Here is an 18,926-nt window from a genome sequence, read left to right as displayed (position 1 = left end):
TGGCAATAAACACACAATCACAACACAGCAGAACAAACAGAATAAACCACACAAAACACCAAAGTTACCTGCAGCCATCTGAAAGACTTTTTTCTTGTCCTCGGTCCGCTCCTAATGAAGATGGAAAGAAAATTCCATTCAAACATTTAAGCAGAGTAGAATCCAACAGCAATTATTATTTTTGTTTTAAATCCAATGCACTGGCAACAAGTTTCCTCTTAAGCATAGATGAAGAGATGAGTACTAGAGGCTGGCATTTTTTCGGGAATCCCACGGGTCACGGGATTCCCATATGAATCCCGCGGGATAGGAAACAACATCAGTAAAGATCACGTGATTGGGACGGTACAGGATAAACAATTAACGGGAGCAGACGGGAGCGGGAGCTAACCAAAAGGAGGGAAAACAAACTAGGATCAATTGTCTTTGAAATGTAAAACTGAGACTTTGTTATAAACTTTAAGAAAAAATAACTTGGATCGACACCGTCATTGTGTAGTTTTTTTCCAAGAAGCATATACGGTACTATAATGCGAGTCAAACGAACTACACGACCCACAAGCCAGCAGTGCTTCTGATCGATGTTTTCCACCTGCATTCAGAATGGAGGGAGTAAACGCAGGTGGCGAACTGGACGTGGTAAAATTGGATTTGCAACGTAAAGTCAGAAGTAAGGACTTATCTATTAAACTCATAGAGCTGACAGAAAAGTCGCAAATTTTACCGAACTTCAGGAGAGTTGAATGTAGCGGTGTTAACACGCAGTCTGCTGCTTGTAAAACGTGTTTAATTGTAATCAAGTACACCAGTAATTAAGGGACACTTAATGACCATCATGTGTCAAGTCTCATCTGACCAACAAAACTGCTGGCATGTGCACTAAAGATTCAAGAGCCTTTGCCACAGTAGTGGGGAAAGGCTTCATCAAGGGAAGATATTAAATAAATATGTTGTAAAATAGAAAAAAAATTTAATGTACCATTAAATGTACAATTTATTTAATACATCATTAAATATTAAGTGTACCACTAATTACGTCATGTCGTCTTTAAAAGTATACTTAATTATTCAGTGGCACATTTAATTGCATAATAGTCCATTTCATGATATAATGGTACATTTATTGTTTCTAATGATGTATTAAATAAATAAATGGTACCTTTAATTTAATGGCACATTTAATGTTACATTTCTTTCATGTTACTTTTACTTCACTTACACATTTATTTATTTAATGATGATTTTATTGTATTAATTTTGTCCAGTTTGACCCTCCATTCTTGATGCCTGTATAGGAGGTCATGTCAGAATTTGAATCAGGTGTTCTGGAGCAGACACACATCTAAAACTTGCAGGGAAGAGGTCCCTGAGGACCAGGGCTGTGAACCATTGAGGTACAGTTACTAAATTGTGAAGGTAATGCCTTTTTGCTGTTTTGTTCACCAAGTACAGTTCTCTTGCTAGGTGCATTTTTCTTTTGTTTCAGCAACTTGAAACATAAAAGTGTCGGGGTTGGAGTTCTCTGTTTTTTTTTTGTGTTGTTTGTGTTTGGTTTTCTAGAGGGCGTTGGAGAGCAGGAGCGATGAGACAGGTGTTCTCCATTCACCGGTGATGAGGCTCCTGGAGTATTTAAGCAGGAGGCAGCCAGCATGTCAGCGCTCGAGTGTTAGCCTTCAGTGGTACTATCGAAGCCGACCTTTGAGCCGCTTCTCGTATTGCTTGCTTCGACTTTGTTAACCTATTTTGTCTTTTCAGTATATCATGTTGGTGACTACCTGGATGTTACCCAGGCTGGCCACCAATGGATTTTGCTCATGAGACCTCGTTCCAAGTTTCCCACGGATGGATCTACGAACTGGTGTCTCGCTAACGCTGTGCTGCTGGATTTCCTACTGCTGATCTTTTCCTGGATGCCCCCATGAAACCTGTCCACCCTCCACTGCTCCACTCGTGCCCACCATACAATCCTCCAAACACCATTAACGTCCAAGGGACTAAATAGCTTGGCAGAACTCACCTCCGTAGTCCCACGCTGTTTCCTCCGGCCCGACTCCCTCTCCTCCTGGCGGTTTGTCAACAACCAACTTGTAAGAAACAGAACACCATTTGTTTCCCATCTTAGTTGCCATCTTAACTTACCTATGCTTTCTTCCTTACAGCTTTGCCTTCTGTGCCAAGACCGTACTTACTTCTGTACTTTCAATAAATCTGTAAAACACTTCCTGGTTTCCTTCCAGCACTCCCTGAGCAGTTCCACTGCCCCGCCTGTCGAGGTCACTGCAGCAGGCCCCGTCACTCAGCAACTTCCTTCAGTCCGTGACGTCATTTCCCCTTGTCCGGAGAGGTATTCCTGTGAGTCAGCCGACTGTAGGGGTTTTCTAATGCCATGCACTCTAGTATTTAATCGCTCACCCCATTCTTTTCCTCATGATTACTGCAAGATTTCATATATTCTAGGCCTTTGACTGGGAGAGCTTTGAGGTGGGCTGAGTCCCGTTTTCCCAGTTGTGCTCAGTTTGATGTTTCTTTTTCTGATTTTGAAGAGGAGTTTAGGTGGACCTTTTCTTTCGACTCTGATATTGTGGCTGCTGGTCGTAGTTTATGGACCTTAAGACAGCAGGGTAGACCACTTTCTGATTTTTCTATTGATTTTCGCATTCAGGCGGCAGCTTCTGGTTGGGACAGGCGTCCTTTAAAATCAGCGTTTTTTTCACTCATTGGATGACTCTTTAAAAGATGAATTAGTTTTGATTGATGAACCTAAACCACTAGAGGATTTCATTGCTTTAGCCATCAGGATAGATAATCGCCTAAGAGAACGAAAGCGAACTAGGTGCGAACACAGCACTCCTAGCGTTCAGCCTCCAGTAGTTTCTCCCTCTGTTTCTATGGTTACCTCTCCTGGACCTACGGGTGTTGCTGAACCTATGCAGATTGGGCGCACACATCTCTCCAGTGAGGAGAGACAGAGATAAAGGCAGTCTAGCCAGTGTTTCTACTGTGGTTCTCAGGAATACTTTATTGCAGGTTGTCCTACCTGTCCTCCTCGGCCAAAAGAGCGGGTCCGTCGGTAGTAAGGGAGAGACCGGTGGCCCAGACTGTTTCCTCTAATCCTCCCAGATTTTGTCTTTCTGCGACATTACTTCTTGGCCAACCAGTTCAGAATCTATCAGCTCGTGTAGATTCTGGAAGTGAGCAGAGCCTAATAGATTCAGAACTAGTAAGAGCTTATAAGATAGAGACAGTACCTCTTTCCACCCCTCACCTTGTCACTGCTTTAAATGGTCAGAAACTTTTACACATCACTCATCAGACTAGACTTATTGTACTTCTTTTATCTGGTAATAACCGAGAACTTATCTCCTTTTATGTGTTCCCAGCAGCTACCCATGCTTTGGTTTTGGGATTCCCTTTGCTATGTAAACATAACCCACACCTTAATTGGGCTGAGGGTAGAGTAGAATCATGGTCCACCAGCTGTCACGTTTCTTGCCTTAAGGCTGCAGTCGTACCCACTTCCGTCCATCCTGCTATCAATGAAAGTGATTTTCCTGATTTATCATACGTTCCTGAGCTTAACCATGACCTTAAGCAGGCCTTCAGTAAATCCAAGGCACTTTCCTTACCTCCTCATAGGCTTTATGATTGTGCTATCAATCTACTTCCTGGAGCCACTTTTCCCTCTAGCAGACTTTATCCCATTTCTCAACATGAGCGACAGTCTATGGAGAAGTATATTAACGAATCCCTCTCTGCAGGTTTAATTCAGCCATCCTCTTCACCCCTTTGTTTCTTTTTTGTTAAGAAGAAGGATAGTCCTTTGCGACCATGCATTGATTACCGGGGATTAAACAACATCACCATTAAGAATAGTTACCCTCTTCCACTGCTTTCCTCTGCTTTCGAGCCTGTATGTGAGGCCACAGTTTTCACGAAACTAGACCTTAGAAATGCTCACCATTTAGTTACGATCCACCAGGGGGATGAGTGGAAGACGGCCCTCAAGACTCCACTTAGACACTTGGAATACATGGTCATGCCTTTTGGATTATGCAGCGCACCAGCTGTGTTCCAGGCGTTCGTTAACAATGTGCTCAGAGACTTCTTAAACATTTTTGTTTTTGTTTATCTGGACGATATTTTGATTTATTCCAGGAATGTGGAGGAGCACCAGCCCCATGTCCGTCTGGTCCTACAGAGACTCCTTGAGAATCGATTGTTTGTGAAGGCGGAGAAATGTGAGTTTCACAAGTCTTCTGTAACTTTTTTGGGTTTTATCCTTGAGGGTGGACAGGTCCGCGCTGACACGGAGAAGGTCAGAGTAGTACTGGAGAAGCCCGTTCCCGACTCGAGGAAGCAGATGCAAAGGTTCCTTGGTTTCGCCAACTTCTACCGCAGATTTATCCGAAACTACAGCCAGACGGCAGCACCTCTGACGGCGGTGACCTCTACCAAGACCAGTTTCCATTGGACTCCTGCTGCTGATCAGGCCTTCAGGAGTCTTCAGGAGAAATTCGTCCAGGCTCCCATCTTGATTCACCCGGATTCCTGCAGACAGTTTGTGCTGGAGGTTGATGCTTCGGACTCTGGAGTGGGAGCAGTACTCTCTCAACGATCGAGTGAGGATAGTAAACTTCATCCTTGTGGTTTCTTTTCGCACCGGCTCAGCCAAGCTGAACGTAACTATGATGTCGGAGATAGGGAACTGTTAGCCATTAAATTGGCTTTAGAGGAGTGGAGACATTGGTTGGAGGGGGCTACTCATCCTATTCTAGTCTGGACCGACCACAAGAACCTAGCTTATTTACAGAGAGCTAAGAGACTGAACCCTAGACAGGCACGTTGGTCACTATTTTTCTCTCATTTTAACCTCTCTATCTCTTTCAGACCGGGGAGTAAGAATGCGAAGCCTGATGCACTCTCCCAACTGTTTGCACCAGATGATACGGAGAGAGTCCCTGAGCCCATTGTCCCCCTACCTGGGTCATTGGGGCTGTCTCCTGGGAGATCGAGAAACTAGTTAATCGTGCTCTGAGGACTGAGCCTGACCCTGGAACAGGCCCTAAGAACAGAGCTTTTGTCCCAGCCTCAGTCAGAGCACGAGTTATCCAATGGTTCCACACTGCTAGGTTCGCCGTACATCTGGGAATAACTGGAACCATTGCATTGATTAATAGACGTTTTTGGCAGCCCTCTCTGCACCAGGACGTCAGGGAATGGGTACTTGCCTGCACGGTTTGTTCTAGGAGTAAGAGTAGTAACCAACCAGCGTCTGGGTTACTTCAACCACTGAACATTCCCTGGCATCCCTGGTCACATACAGCTTTGGACTTTGTAACCGGGTTACCTTCATCCAGAGGCATGAATGTCATTTTGACTTTTATAGATCGTTTTTCTAAGGCTTGTCACCTCGTGCCATTGAAGAAGCTTCCCTCGGCTTTCCAGACAGCTCGGCTCCTCATCAAACATGTTATGCGGCTACACGGTAAACCCCAGGATATTTTATCTGACCGAAGGCCCCAGTTTGTCTCCCAGGTCTGGCGCCAGTTTTGCTCCGCTTTGGGAGCCAAGGTCTCACTCACCTTGGGTTACCACCCCCAGTCTAATGGCGAGGTTGAGAGACTCAACCTACAACTCGAGTCCACGCTCAGGTGCGTTACCTCCTCCTCTCCGTTAGACTGGACTGAGCATCTTAACTGGGTAGAGTACACCATAAATTCTCAGGTTTTGTCTGCTACTGGTGTTTCCCCGTTTGAAGCCTCTTTAGGGTATCAGCCGCCCCTGCAATAAGCCGCCCCTTTTTGCAGTGTGACGTAGCCGTTACCTCTGTCCGTCACCATGTTCGCCGGTGCACGCTTATTTGGAGGACTGTTGACCTCCGCCCAGAACAAGCGCATCATTGACCGCAAGAGGTGTCCCGCCCCGGTTTATCAGCCAGGACAGAAAGTCTGGTTGTCCTCTCGGGACATCCCAATGACGGCGATGTCTAAGAAGCTGTACCCTGGGTTTATTGGTCCTTATGTTATCGAGTCCCTCATTGTTCCTTCTGCTGTTTGTCTTCGCTTACCTTACCTTCCTCCTTACGTGTTCACCCCACTTTTTATGTATCTCAGGTTAAGCTGGTCACAGATCTTTTCCTGGATTCGACCTCTGATCTTGTCTCCACGAAACCTGTCCACCCTCCACCGCTCCACTCGTGCCCACCATACAATCCTCCAAACACCGTTAACGTCCAAGGGACTAAGTATCTTGGCAGAACTACCTCCGTAGTCCCACACTGTTTCCTCTGGCCCGACTCCCTCTCCTCCTGGCGGTTTGTCAACAACCAACTAGTAAGAAACAGAACGTCATTAGTTTCCCGTCTTAGTTACCATCTTAACTTACCTATGCTTTCTTCCTTACAGCTTTGCCTACTGTGCCAAGACTGTACTTATTTCTGTGCTTTCAATAAATCTGTAAAACACTTCCTGGTTTCCTTTAAGTGTTTACTGCATGTGGGTCAGAACTATCTGTAAAATGATGAGAAAAAGTAATTCAATTCAATTCAGTTTATTTACAGGTCCTTCTCAAAATATTAGCATATTGTGATAAAGTTCATTATTTTCCATAATGTCATGATGAAAATTTAACATTCATATATTTTAGATTCATTGCACACTAACTGAAATATTTCAGGTCTTTTATTGTCTTAATACGGATGATTTTGGCATACAGCTCATGAAAACCCAAAATTCCTATCTCACAAAATTAGCATATTTCATCCGACCAATAAAAGAAAAGTGTTTTTAATACAAAAAACGTCAACCTTCAAATAATCATGTACAGTTATGCACTCAATACTTGGTCGGGAATCCTTTGGCAGAAATGACTGCTTCAATGCGGCGTGGCATGGAGGCAATCAGCTTGTGGCACTGCTGAGGTCTTATGGAGGACCAGGATGCTTCAATAGCGGCCTTTAGCTCATCCAGAGTGTTGGGTCTTGAGTCTCTCAACGTTCTCTTCACAATATCCCACAGATTCTCTATGGGGTTCAGGTCAGGAGAGTTGGCAGGCCAATTGAGCACAGTGATACCATGGTCAGTAAACCATTTACCAGTGGTTTTGGCACTGTGAGCAGGTGCCAGGTCGTGCTGAAAAATGAAATCTTCATCTCCATAAAGCTTTTCAGCAGATGGAAGCATGAAGTGCTCCAAAATCTCCTGATAGCTAGCTGCATTGACCCTGCCCTTGATAAAACACAGTGGACCAACACCAGCAGCTGACACGGCACCCCAGACCATCACTGACTGTGGGTACTTGACACTGGACTTCTGGCATTTTGGCATTTCCTTCTCCCCAGTCTTCCTCCAGACTCTGGCATCTTGATTTCCGAATGACACGCAGAATTTGCTTTCATCCGAAAAAAGTACTTTGGACCACTGAGCAACAGTCCAGTGCTGCTTCTCTGTAGCCCACGTCAGGCGCTTCTGCCGCTGTTTCTGGTTCAAAAGTGGCTTGACCTGGGGAATGCGGCACCTTTAGCCCATTTCCTGCACACGCCTGTGCACGGTGGCTCTGGATGTTTCTACTCCAGACTCAGTCCACTGCTTCCGCAGGTCCCCCAAGGTCTGGAATCGGCCCTTCTCCACAATCTTCCTCAGGGTCCGGTCACCTCTTCTCGTTGTGCAGCGTTTTCCGCCACACTTTTTCCTTCCCACAGACTTCCCACTGAGGTGCCTTGATACAGCACTCTGGGAACAGCCTATTTGTTCAGAAATGTCTTTCTGTGTCTTACCCTCTTGCTTGAGGGTGTCAATAGTGGCCTTCTGGACAGCAGTCAGGTCGGCAGTCTTACCCATGATTGGGGTTTTGAGTGATGAACCAGGCTGGGAGTTTTAAAGGCCTCAGGAATCTTTTGCAGGTGTTTAGAGTTAACTCGTTGATTCAGATGATTAGGTTCATAGCTCGTTTAGAGACCCTTTTAATGATATGCTAATTTTGTGAGATAGGAATTTTGGGTTTTCATGAGCTGTATGCCAAAATCATCCGTATTAAGACAATAAAAGACCTGAAATATTTCAGTTAGTGTGCAATGAATCTAAAATATATGAATGTTAAATTTTCATCATGACATTATGGAAAATAATGAACTTTATCACAATATGCTAATATTTTGATAAGGACCTGTATATAGCGCCAATTCACAACACATGTTGTCTCAAGGCACTTCACAAAAGTCAGGTACATGCATTCCAATTAATCCTAACCATTGAACAGTGCAGTCAAATTCCGATTCAACAATGTCATTGTTCAAAGGAAACAATCACTTAATAAATGAGTACAATACAACTATGTACATTTTGTTTATTCAACTAAGATAGGCATGGTCTTGTTTGATATTTTATTATTTCTTCATTATTATTCTTTTTACTTTAACTGGCCTTTACCACAGCTCAAAACAGGGATCTAAATGGTCCTTCAAACAAAGAAATTGCCAAGAGACTAAATGAAGAAAACAAAAATGGGAGTGGCGCAGGAGTGGGAGTCATTCTAAATAGGAGCGGGATGGGAGTGGGAGTAAATTTACCAGGAGTAGGATGGGACGGGATTTTTTTTTATGCTGGCCTGGGATTGGGATGGGACAAGACATTTTTCTCTGGGAGCGGGATGGGACAGGAGAGAAAATCCACTCCCGTGTCACCCTCTAATGTGTACACAGCAGAAACTGCACCAGAATTGTTTTGTCATAGAAACAACATTCCTTCTACACAAACCTAACCAACTAATTTTACCTTATCAACAGGGGATTTTAACAATTAACATCAGCAGAAGTTTTTGTGCCAATTGCCATAAATGTTTTTTTTTCTTTTTTTGTTATGCTTCATTCTGTTATTATAGAACAAGTTGCACAATGCTAGTTGTAACAACAAATCTCTGTTTTCCACTCTGCCTGGCTGCTGCTGCTGTCACATCTGTTTTAGTATGTAACGATGTTTGAGATTAATACTGGAGACAGAAAACTAGCACTAGTTGGAGTTGCCAACTGTCCCTCAAAATGCAGAATCGTCCCATATAAGTCAAACAAGGCCCATATTAAATCAGTATCGGAGTACATTGTTTTCCATATTTTTAATTTGGTACAATATAATTATAGATGATTGATGACATGGGTAAACAGCAGCCCAAAGGAGGTGTTCTCTCTTCCTTTAGCTGCCTTTTTTATAAATCAAAACAGTAACTTCATCAGTTATCTTATGAGGTTGTGTTTCTGAGGAGGAATGTTTACTCTACATTTAACAAGGTTGCCTGATCATTATCTGACCATATACAAATGTAACTAGAGTTTTTTGTAACTATTAAACTACCCTTTAACTTCCTTTTTATCATAAATGCAAAACATTAATGATGCAATCTAACAAAAATCAGGTGATCTATAACATATGAAAAGTCACAGGCAAAACAACAGGAAAGATAGGTATGAAAATGTGAAAAATAACTAGAGGATCCAGTGAAGGACAAGGTGAGTAAAAGAGCTTATATGCTGTGGGAGAATTAGGGAATGATGTCGGATGCAGGTCTGTGGCAATCAGGAGTATGTAAAACAATGAACAATGAATCCAATGCACAAAGTAATTAACTAAAATGGCAACAACTAGAGAACATAAGGAACAGGGAAATGAACCAACAGTTACATAGGAAAATAATGATCAGGCAATGTCTTACTATGTACAGTATTTGACAATGTAGTAATATATAATCTGATCACCAGATAAGAAAGGCTGGTACAAACTTTCTAGACATGTCGTAATATTCCAGCACACAAGTGCCACAAATCTCACCTGACGTGTTCTGTACATATGCACCACTACTGCAAAATTGCAGCAATAACCCAATAATAGCTTTAGGGATTCTTAAACTGTGCTATAGTGTTTACAATCATGAAGATTTACCTCCTCAGCATGCCTGATGTCTAAAACAGTGAATCTGATGGTAACAGCATGTGCTTTTTAAAAGAAATACATGTCAATATATAATTGAGGTGAATGGAAGCTACTTCTTGAGTTTGGACCGTGGTTTTGCAAAATCAGCATAAGGAGATATGTTTAGAATTATTTCATTTTATGGTACCATAGGAGTTTTATTTGCCGACAACAAATACATAAACAAAAAACAGTGAACTTTTTCAAAACTCACCGGTAAAAGGAGCTTTAGGTTCTAAATGATCATTGGTTTGGCTACAAACAACCAATGTTGGAATACATATTTTGTTCCAACACTATTCCTGATAATTTGATTGAAATGTTTGATGTTTGCCGTTATTCTTGTCATGAACAACACATTAAAATAAAAGAACAAGTAAATGGATTATTTATTTATTACATTTTTTCACAGATGAGTTTCAATAAGTCTTTCAACAAAGCCTACTGGTAAGAGGTTCAAAATAAATTTTGCCAATCTGAGAAAGAAATCAAGAAAATGGCACCACTGTTGCCTGTGCATGCCCACTACCAAAGCATTATATATAGCAATGTCATTGCTTACCCAACGTTATTTTCTCAGAGAGCATTTGAAAAAAAATCTCTGGTTTACACTGTCCATGTGCATGATAAGTGAAACAGCAGAAAACATTTGTTTTTTTGCTAACCGTCAAAGTGATCCAATCAAAACTCACAGTCTGTAGCTGCATCCTTAGTTGGTTGTTGGTGAATTTGAGGGATCTGGCAATGGCTTGAAGATAATATATCAGCATACTGAAACACAGATGATGAAAATACAAATGTGTTTAAGAAAAAAGTGCTATATATATATATATGTGTGTGCGTATGTGTGTATTACCGTCATATATAGATTGTGCAATCTCATGTTAGAGTGTGAGATATCTTACAATAGCAGCAGCACTGCTGGCAGTACCACAACAGGGCTGGTGACATAACTCATTACTTTACTGAACCAAAGTGGGAAGTCAGAGGCCACTGTATCTGAGAGGATGTCATAAATCTTCTCTTGACCACTAAAACACACATTTCAGAACTTTTACCAGAATTACAACTTTCAAATGAATTTATAAAAAAAAACATGCACAAGAGATGCAAAAAAAACTCTTTCAAAACTGTTCACAAAAAAGCTGTGTGCTATCCTTACAAATTAAAATAGTTTTGTAAAATGGATAATGAAATACAAATTGAAAATTCTACCATCATCTCAATATCCTTGACTAGCCACATCTATGTGTACAATTTGTGCTACAGAGAGCTAAACTATTTGGAAGCAGAGCCATTGTTTCATGAGATCATAGAAAAGAGTGGTCATTTTTCTCCTTATCTTCTTCCTTGCTTAGTTTTGTTTTTTAATCATTTAGGCTTTTACCTGAATGGTCCACAGTGTTGAGATGGTCTATATCGCACGATAGCAAAGATGGTGGGAAGCATACAGAGGAACAGCATGAAAAGTAGCATAGCCAAGTAGAAATTATTTGATCTGAAAAAGCAAAGCAGAGTCATTAAGGAGCAATCTGTGAAATATTTAATCAGATTTTAAGAAACAAACATCATGATGAAAAGGTCTGTTTATTTTTTTTTATATGTCAAGCCAAAATGAACAAAATGCGTGAAGCACATTCTGTAAATGCAGGGTTTATGTTCAAGGGTTTTATGGCTGCATGTTTAAATGGTAAATTAACGTATTATAAGCTGATCCATGATATAGATGAGTTTGTTTCTCTGTATTGAAACAAAGGTATTGATAACTGTGTTGAGTTTCTGATGAGTCACTCTGTAGTTACTGATGAAATTCTTAAGATTTATGCTTCAAGAAAAAAATTATTTAATACAATAGACAAACTCTCTTTGTGTATCCCTTTGTCCTTGCATATGTTTGTGTGTTAGTTTTTCTATCACATATGAAAAGTACTGACACAAATAGCAATCCAATCCAGCTTTAGCTGTGGAGCACTTTAAATTATCACAAGGACCAAAGTGCTGTATAGAAAACATGAGTCATTGAAATTACAAAAAGCCATTTACACAGACACAAAAACATAAAATAATAAAAATAATAAGATACTAAAAGCAATACTTAAAGAAAATACCTAAAAAGAAAAACATAATACGCTAATTTCACGTACTTAAAAAAAACAGTAAAAAACTAACCTTAACTCACAGACTAAAGACAACATTTCACGTGGTGTCAAATGCCAAGGCAAAGAGATTTTTAGGAACCAATTTAAAAAACAGACAGTTCCATATTTTAGGAGCTGCCACGGCAAATGCTTGATTCCCCCTAAGCTTACGTCTTGTTTTGGAAAAACTAAGAAGAAAATGATCGGCTGACCTGAGTGACAAGAGCGCGCACGATGTTGCTGTAGCTCAGAAATATAGGAAGGAGCAAGGCCATGACAAGCCTTAAAAACAAATAAAATAACTTTAAAATGAATCCAGAAATGCACAGGGAGTTAGTGGAGTGAGGCTAAAATGGGGAAAATGTGCACGTTTAAAGTGCCAGATAAGAGGCGCGGCGTAGCATTTTGCACCCTCTGAAGTTGGGCAACATAGGAACCACTAAACCCCACATAAAATGCATTACAGTAGTTCAGCCGAGTAGTAATGAAGGCATGGATTACTGTCTCAAAGTGCTTCCTAGGAAGAATGGGCTTTATTTTGGCCAACTGCCTTAAATGACAAAAGCTTGGTTTGACAAGTGCCCTAATCTGGCTGTCAAATTTAAGATCAGCATCCACTTTAACTCCAAGGTTTGTAATGGTTGACTTCTTGCACCGGGCTAAATAACCTAAATAGCCAGAGTCTCATCTGTACCACTGAATAACATGACTTTTAACTTTGAAAAATTGAGATCCATTCAGGCCTTTAAGTCTTCAAGACATTTTAGCAGCAAATGAACACTGTCTCCATCTTTCTTTTTGACTGAAATATAAATCTGACTGTCATTGGGTAAGCAGTAGAAGAGCACATCATGTTGCCTCAATATAGAGCCAAGCGGAAGCAGATACAGGGCAAAACAAGGAGAGCCTAAAACTGAGCCCTGTGGCACACCACATGGTAGAAGAGCAGAGGATGATACATGGTCACCAAGACTAACACAATAGGTTAAATTTTCCAACTATGATCTGAATCAAGACACAAACAAAAACTTGTAATAAAAATCTAAATGAATAGGCGATTTAATTCAGTCAAGGATTCATAACCCCGACAACAGGACCGTTTCCATTGCTTTAATGTTTTGAGTAGCATGCTAAAGAGGCTTGCTTTAACCTAGTCAACGATGACATGCACAATATATGGAAAGATTTGGATGTAAAATTATTTGTTAAAAAAGAACTATTTGGACAAGCTGCTACTGCAAAATTACAGGCCCATCTCAAATCTCCCCGTCACCGGTAAGGTTATTGAAAAAGTTATTTCAACAGTTAAATATCTTCTTAACAATGAGCAGAGCACAAGCTAGCTCCAAAGGGCTGTAAATGTATGCAAGCATTGCGCATCTGATACACATGCAAATAAAGTCACCGGAGAAGGGGCTAGACATACAAGCTATACCCTGTTGGAAAGGTGAGTTTCTCTATTTTCTAATGATACTGGACATATGGGTGTTGCTTAAAAAAGAAAGGTGCTGTCTGAGTTTTGTTCATAGAGTCAACCATGTCTGAAGGAGCTTTAAAATACTAAAACCATTTGTGCAACACTCATTTGGGGAATTGTTTTCTTGGGGTAGCAGCATCAGGGTCAGGGTCTTTAAAAAGCTCCACACACTACTAAAGAAGGATGGCTCTATTCCAAGGACTGCTCTGGAACCTCTGAATTTTATTGTGCAAAGAACAATTCATCATAAAATAAAGAACATTATGGAGAACCCTAAGCATCCTCTTCATGAGACTGTCATACAACAACAGTGTCTTCAGTCAGAGTCTTCTTCAGATATGATGTAAGACAGACCACTCTAGGACATCCTTCCTACCCACAGCCCCCAGCAAGTACAACAGTTCTTTTAATAAACCTGTATAATATGAGCTACAACAAAATTTCATTTCCCTTTGGGATTAATAAAGTATTTTTTAATTTGAATTTAATTGAATGTTTCAACTTCATTGGAATAGAGGTTGTAAAAGCTAAGTGGGTCTTAAATCATGCCCTTTATGGCTTGTACAGGTCCTTCTCAAAATATTAGCATATTGTGATTAAGTTCATTATTTTCCATAATGTAATGATGAAAATTTAACATTCATATAGTTTAGATTCATTGCACACTAACTGAAATATTTCAGGTCTTTTATTGTCTTAATACGGATGATTGTGGCATACAGCTCATGAAAACCCAAAATTCCTATCTCACAAAATTAGCATATTTCATCCGACCAATAAAGAAAAGTGTTTTTAATACAAAAAACGTCAACCTTCAAATAATCATGTACAGTTATGCACTCAATACTTGGTCGGGAATCCTTTGGCAGAAATGACTGCTTCAATGCGGCGTGGCATGGAGGCAATCAGCCTGTGGCACTGCTGAGGTCTTATGGAGGCCCAAGATGCTCCAATAGCGGCCTTTAGCTCATCCAGAGTGTTGGGTCTTGAGTCTCTCAACGTTCTCTTCACAATATCCCACAGATTCTCTATGGGGTTCAGGTCAGGAGAGTTGGCAGGCCAATTGAGCATAGTGATACCATGGTCAGTAAACCATTTACCAGTGGTTTTGGCACTGTGAGCAGGTGCCAGGTCGTGCTGAAAAATGAAATCTTCATCTCCATAAAACTTTTCAGCAGATGGAAGCATGAAGTGCTCCAAAATCTCCTGATAGCTAGCTGCATTGACCCTGCCCTTGATAAAACACAGTGGACCAACACCAGCAGCTGACACGGCATCCCAGACCATCACTGACTGTGGGTACTTGACACTGGACTTCTGGCATTTTGGCCTTTCCTTCTCCCCAGTCTTCCTCCAGACTCTGGCACCTTGATTTCTGGATGACATGCAGAATTTGCTTTCATCCGAAAAAAGTACTTTGGACCACTGAGCAGCAGTCCAGTGCTGCTTCTCTGTAGCCCAGGTCAGGCGCTTCTGCCACTGTTTCTGGTTCAAAAGTGGCTTGACCTGGGGAATGCGGCACCTGTAGCCCATTTCCTGCACACGCCTGTGCACGGTGGCTCTGGATGTTTCTACTCCAGACTCAGTCCACTGCTTCCGCAGGTCCCCTAAGGTCTGGAATCGGCCCTTCTCCACAATCTTCCTCAGGGTCCGGTCACCGCTTCTCGTTGTGCAGCGTTTTCTGCCACACTTTTTCCTTCCCACAGACTTCCCACTGAGGTGTCTTGATACAGCACTCTGGGAACAGCCTATTCGTTCAGAAATGTCTTTCTGTGTCTTACCCTCTTGCTTGAGGGTGTCAATAGTGGCCTTCTGGACAGCAGTCAAGTCGGCAGTCTTACCCATGATTGGGGTTTTGAGTGATGAACCAGGCTGGGAGTTTTAAAGGCCTCAGGAATCTTTTGCAGGTGTTTAGAGTTAACTCGTTGATTCAGATGATTAGGTTCATAGCTCGTTTAGAGACCCTTTTAATTATATGCTAATTTTGTGAGATAGGAATTTTGGGTTTTCATGAGCTGTATGCCAAAATCATCCGTATTAAGACAATAAAAGACCTGAAATATTTCAGCTAGTGTGCAATGAATCTAAAATATATGAATGTTAAATTTTCATCATTACATTATGGAAAATAATTAACTTTATCACAATATGCTAATATTTTGTGAAGGACCTGTATAATCAACCTCAAAAGCATACATTTATCTCCTTTTCGTTTATCGTTTCACTGTGGGAGAATTTTAAAGGATAATGGAAATTTGTTTCTACACAGCTCAAGGTCAAGACACAGCATTTGATTTAGATGCAGGTTTCTGCTTTGACTGGGTCACTGCAGTTCCAGGATACCTTTCGGTTTTCAACCATTCTGTTGTTGATTTGCAGATTTGTTTGTGATCATTGTCCCAAGCTTCATAGTTAACCAGCAATTGCAACTTGCCCAGATACTGTGACTGTAAAACAATCCCAGATCATTAGCCCTTCATCACCATACTTGACAGTTATTGTAGTAAGATTTTACTTCAGTGAAAGTAAAATGTTTTGTAGAAAAATATTATCAGGTAACAATAAAATTTAAATATTAAGTAAAATTTCCTTAGGCTGTTTAAAAGTTATTGTGACAGAATAACAGGGGATCTCCATTGTGCACTGAACAAAGGTTTTAGGGGTTATGTATCACAAATCACCAATCACCAATTATTTAATAAATAAACCAAATAAAAGAAACCAAAAACATATCATCATCAGGGATTTAAGCAGCATTATTTTCTGATATCCAAGATGGCGCCGACTATGGCAGCCTCGGAGCTTCGCTCTCTCTTTGTTTGGGTATTTTGTGTGTTTTTATGTTTCTCGGGCCACAATCCTGTGGTCTCATTCTGTAGAGAGGAACTTCTCAACATCAGAGTCCTCTCTTGGGATTTTTTTACCATCTTTCATTGATCCGAGGTTCACTGAGCTCCTGGCAAGCGGAGCTGCGGCACTCTACGGGATACTGCGCAGGAAGCATCGGTGAGGAAAGCGTGCTGGCACGCTGGTAAAGCTCCGCAAAAGAGGACTTCAATCCACTTGGCAAATCTCCGCTCTCTAAGCAACAAGATGGACGAGCTGCTTCTCCTCACCGGTAAAATCTGCTCTTATATAAATGAAGGTTGGTGCAGAGATGTAAAATTGCTGGGAAAAACATGTAGTCCGGATCTGGAGTCATTTCCCATAATCTGTAAACTGCTTTATGCACCGAGAGAGTTTTCCACGTTTAAAATAATAACAGGCTCTTTCAGCGCATGAAAACAAAGAAAGCTGGAGGACCTGATAACGTCTCCACATCATGCCTGAATGCTTGTGCAAATCAACGCGCTCCGATCTTCACAAGGATCTTCAACAAGTCACTGGAGAAATGTGAGGTCCCCTCCTGCCTCAAACGATCCACCATCATTCCAGTGCCCAAGAAACCCACAATCGTAGGATTAAATGACTACAGGCCTGTAGCCCTGACGTCTGTGGTCATGAAATCCTTTGAGCGGCTGGTGTTGAAGCACCTGAAAGGCATCACAGGCCCCCTGCTGGACCCCCTGCAGTTTGCTTACCGAGCAAACAGGTCGGCAGATGATGCTGTTAACTTAGGTCTACACTTCATCCTGTAACACCTCGACCGTCCAGGGACGTACGCCAGGATCCTGTTTGTAGACTTCAGCTCGGCCTTCAACACCATCATACCAGACATCCTCCACCAGAAGCTCACCCAACTCAACGTCCCAGCCTCCACCTGTCAGTGGATCAACAGCTTCCTGTATGTTTGTTTGTACAAACTTGGCAATAAAGCTGATTCTGATTCTGATAAAAGATGAGTGGAGAATGTTTATCATTTTATTGATTTATCATTTTTTGCATTGGTTGCTAGTCAGTTCTGTATGTCTTTTAGTTTGCATGAGGTTGAATACATTGAATGTATTTTCATACCATCAGTTACGTTTCAGTTTTTCACTTAATCAAACTTTTTGTTTGACACATAGCCTGTTCTACTCCTTGTCATTGTTGTCTATGTTGTGCTGTACGTAGCCACCTTAAAGGGTGCTTGGGAACACAGGCAGTTGTTTTTCTGGTTTTATTTTTGTTAGGGTTGTTTTCTTATTGCAGCACTATTAGGCTGTATATTTGTTATTTTCTTCAAAGTAGGCAGACAGAAAGTGTATTGGAGAGAGGGGAAGGATATGCAGTATGAGGTTGGGACTCGAACAAGGGATGGCTAAGCAAAGGAGTGAGGTCTATGGGTATATGGGTCGCATGCTCTACCGCTACAGGTCACATTAGCCCCCTTTCCACTGAAAGCCCCAGGATTTAAAGCTCCAGGATTTGTTTTACCTGGGTAATAGGAATCCCAGGGAACTGCGTATGTTCTTTTTCTATTGCCACAGACCATTTACTTAAATCAGCCTAATGACTTATGGGGAAGTTGTGAAGAAAACTATACAGGCAATTAATACCTTAACTGTCTAATCATAAGCAAATATTTATATGAAGTAGAAGATGCATAGACAGTAAGACAGATGAAGACAGGACAAAAAGATCAGAGCTTGTGGGAATCTTCAACCAAACATGGAACAGTGGTCTCTTCTCCTGCAAAGCTGTCTGCATAAAACTATGAAAAGAAATTTGATAAATAAATAAAAGAGATAAATAAATATGAGTTCATAGTCCACTAAGTTTTGTTCACATAACTTAGTTATGTTTACATTTAAAGACAGTCAAAATATTTGTCTTACAGAACTGTGGCAAAATAGTTTATAATTAATGCCTACAATAACTTTAAATGTCACAAATTTCAGGCAACAAATATTCTGTTTTATTTTCTGGTACTTGTGGTTATTCACTAAGTACCTACTAATTGTTATAAATTCAGTTTCAGCCGCCACAAACAGATAACAGGTAGTGGGAAATCCCAGAGTGCCTGGCTGAGATCAGGCAGTGGTTAGTGGGGAAGTGCCTGTCCAGTTGCCTGGATAGCTTAGCTTACCTTAGCAGCCAGACCAGCCTGTAACCGGAGCTCCGCTGCACCAAAAACTGCTTTAAAAACATTTCAAACATTCTTGATGAACTGACTGCAAAGATGAAGTTTTGAGCTCTATTTTATCCATAAAAACCCTCCCCTCAAAACTACTTTTTTGTGACAAATTAACGATATCAAAACGATTAATTTGTATACTAACCTGTGCAATGACAGAAGCTACTGGTGTCATGCCTCGCTGCACACAACCCTACCCCTTTAACAAATCCCAGGGAACGATGAAAAGGCCATCTCTAGAGTAGTGTGATGCCAGTCAGTGTCTGTGGTTTGGTGTTTGTGTTTTTCTTTGCTAC

General features: G+C 41.2%; 1 protein-coding gene across 1 annotated transcript in view; it reads right to left on the bottom strand.

The window, feature by feature from the left end:
- LOC124866730 (transmembrane channel-like protein 3) overlaps positions 1-18,926 on the bottom strand; it is a 146,244-nt gene that overhangs the window by 14,342 nt on the left and 112,976 nt on the right. Inside the window, exons 19-22 of the mRNA XM_047362652.1 lie at positions 11,347-11,457; positions 10,865-10,990; positions 10,652-10,730; positions 69-111 (exon numbers count right to left, since the gene is read on the bottom strand). Of these exons, the coding sequence (XP_047218608.1) occupies positions 69-111; positions 10,652-10,730; positions 10,865-10,990; positions 11,347-11,457 (359 nt within the window). The remainder of the gene's footprint in view (positions 1-68; positions 112-10,651; positions 10,731-10,864; positions 10,991-11,346; positions 11,458-18,926) is intronic.

Source organism: Girardinichthys multiradiatus, chromosome 4 (genome assembly GCF_021462225.1).
Source record: "Girardinichthys multiradiatus isolate DD_20200921_A chromosome 4, DD_fGirMul_XY1, whole genome shotgun sequence".
Lineage (NCBI taxonomy): Eukaryota > Metazoa > Chordata > Actinopteri > Cyprinodontiformes > Goodeidae > Girardinichthys > Girardinichthys multiradiatus.
The sequence above is the reverse complement of the archived record's forward strand: the minus strand, read 5'-3'. Positions and strand labels throughout refer to the sequence as shown.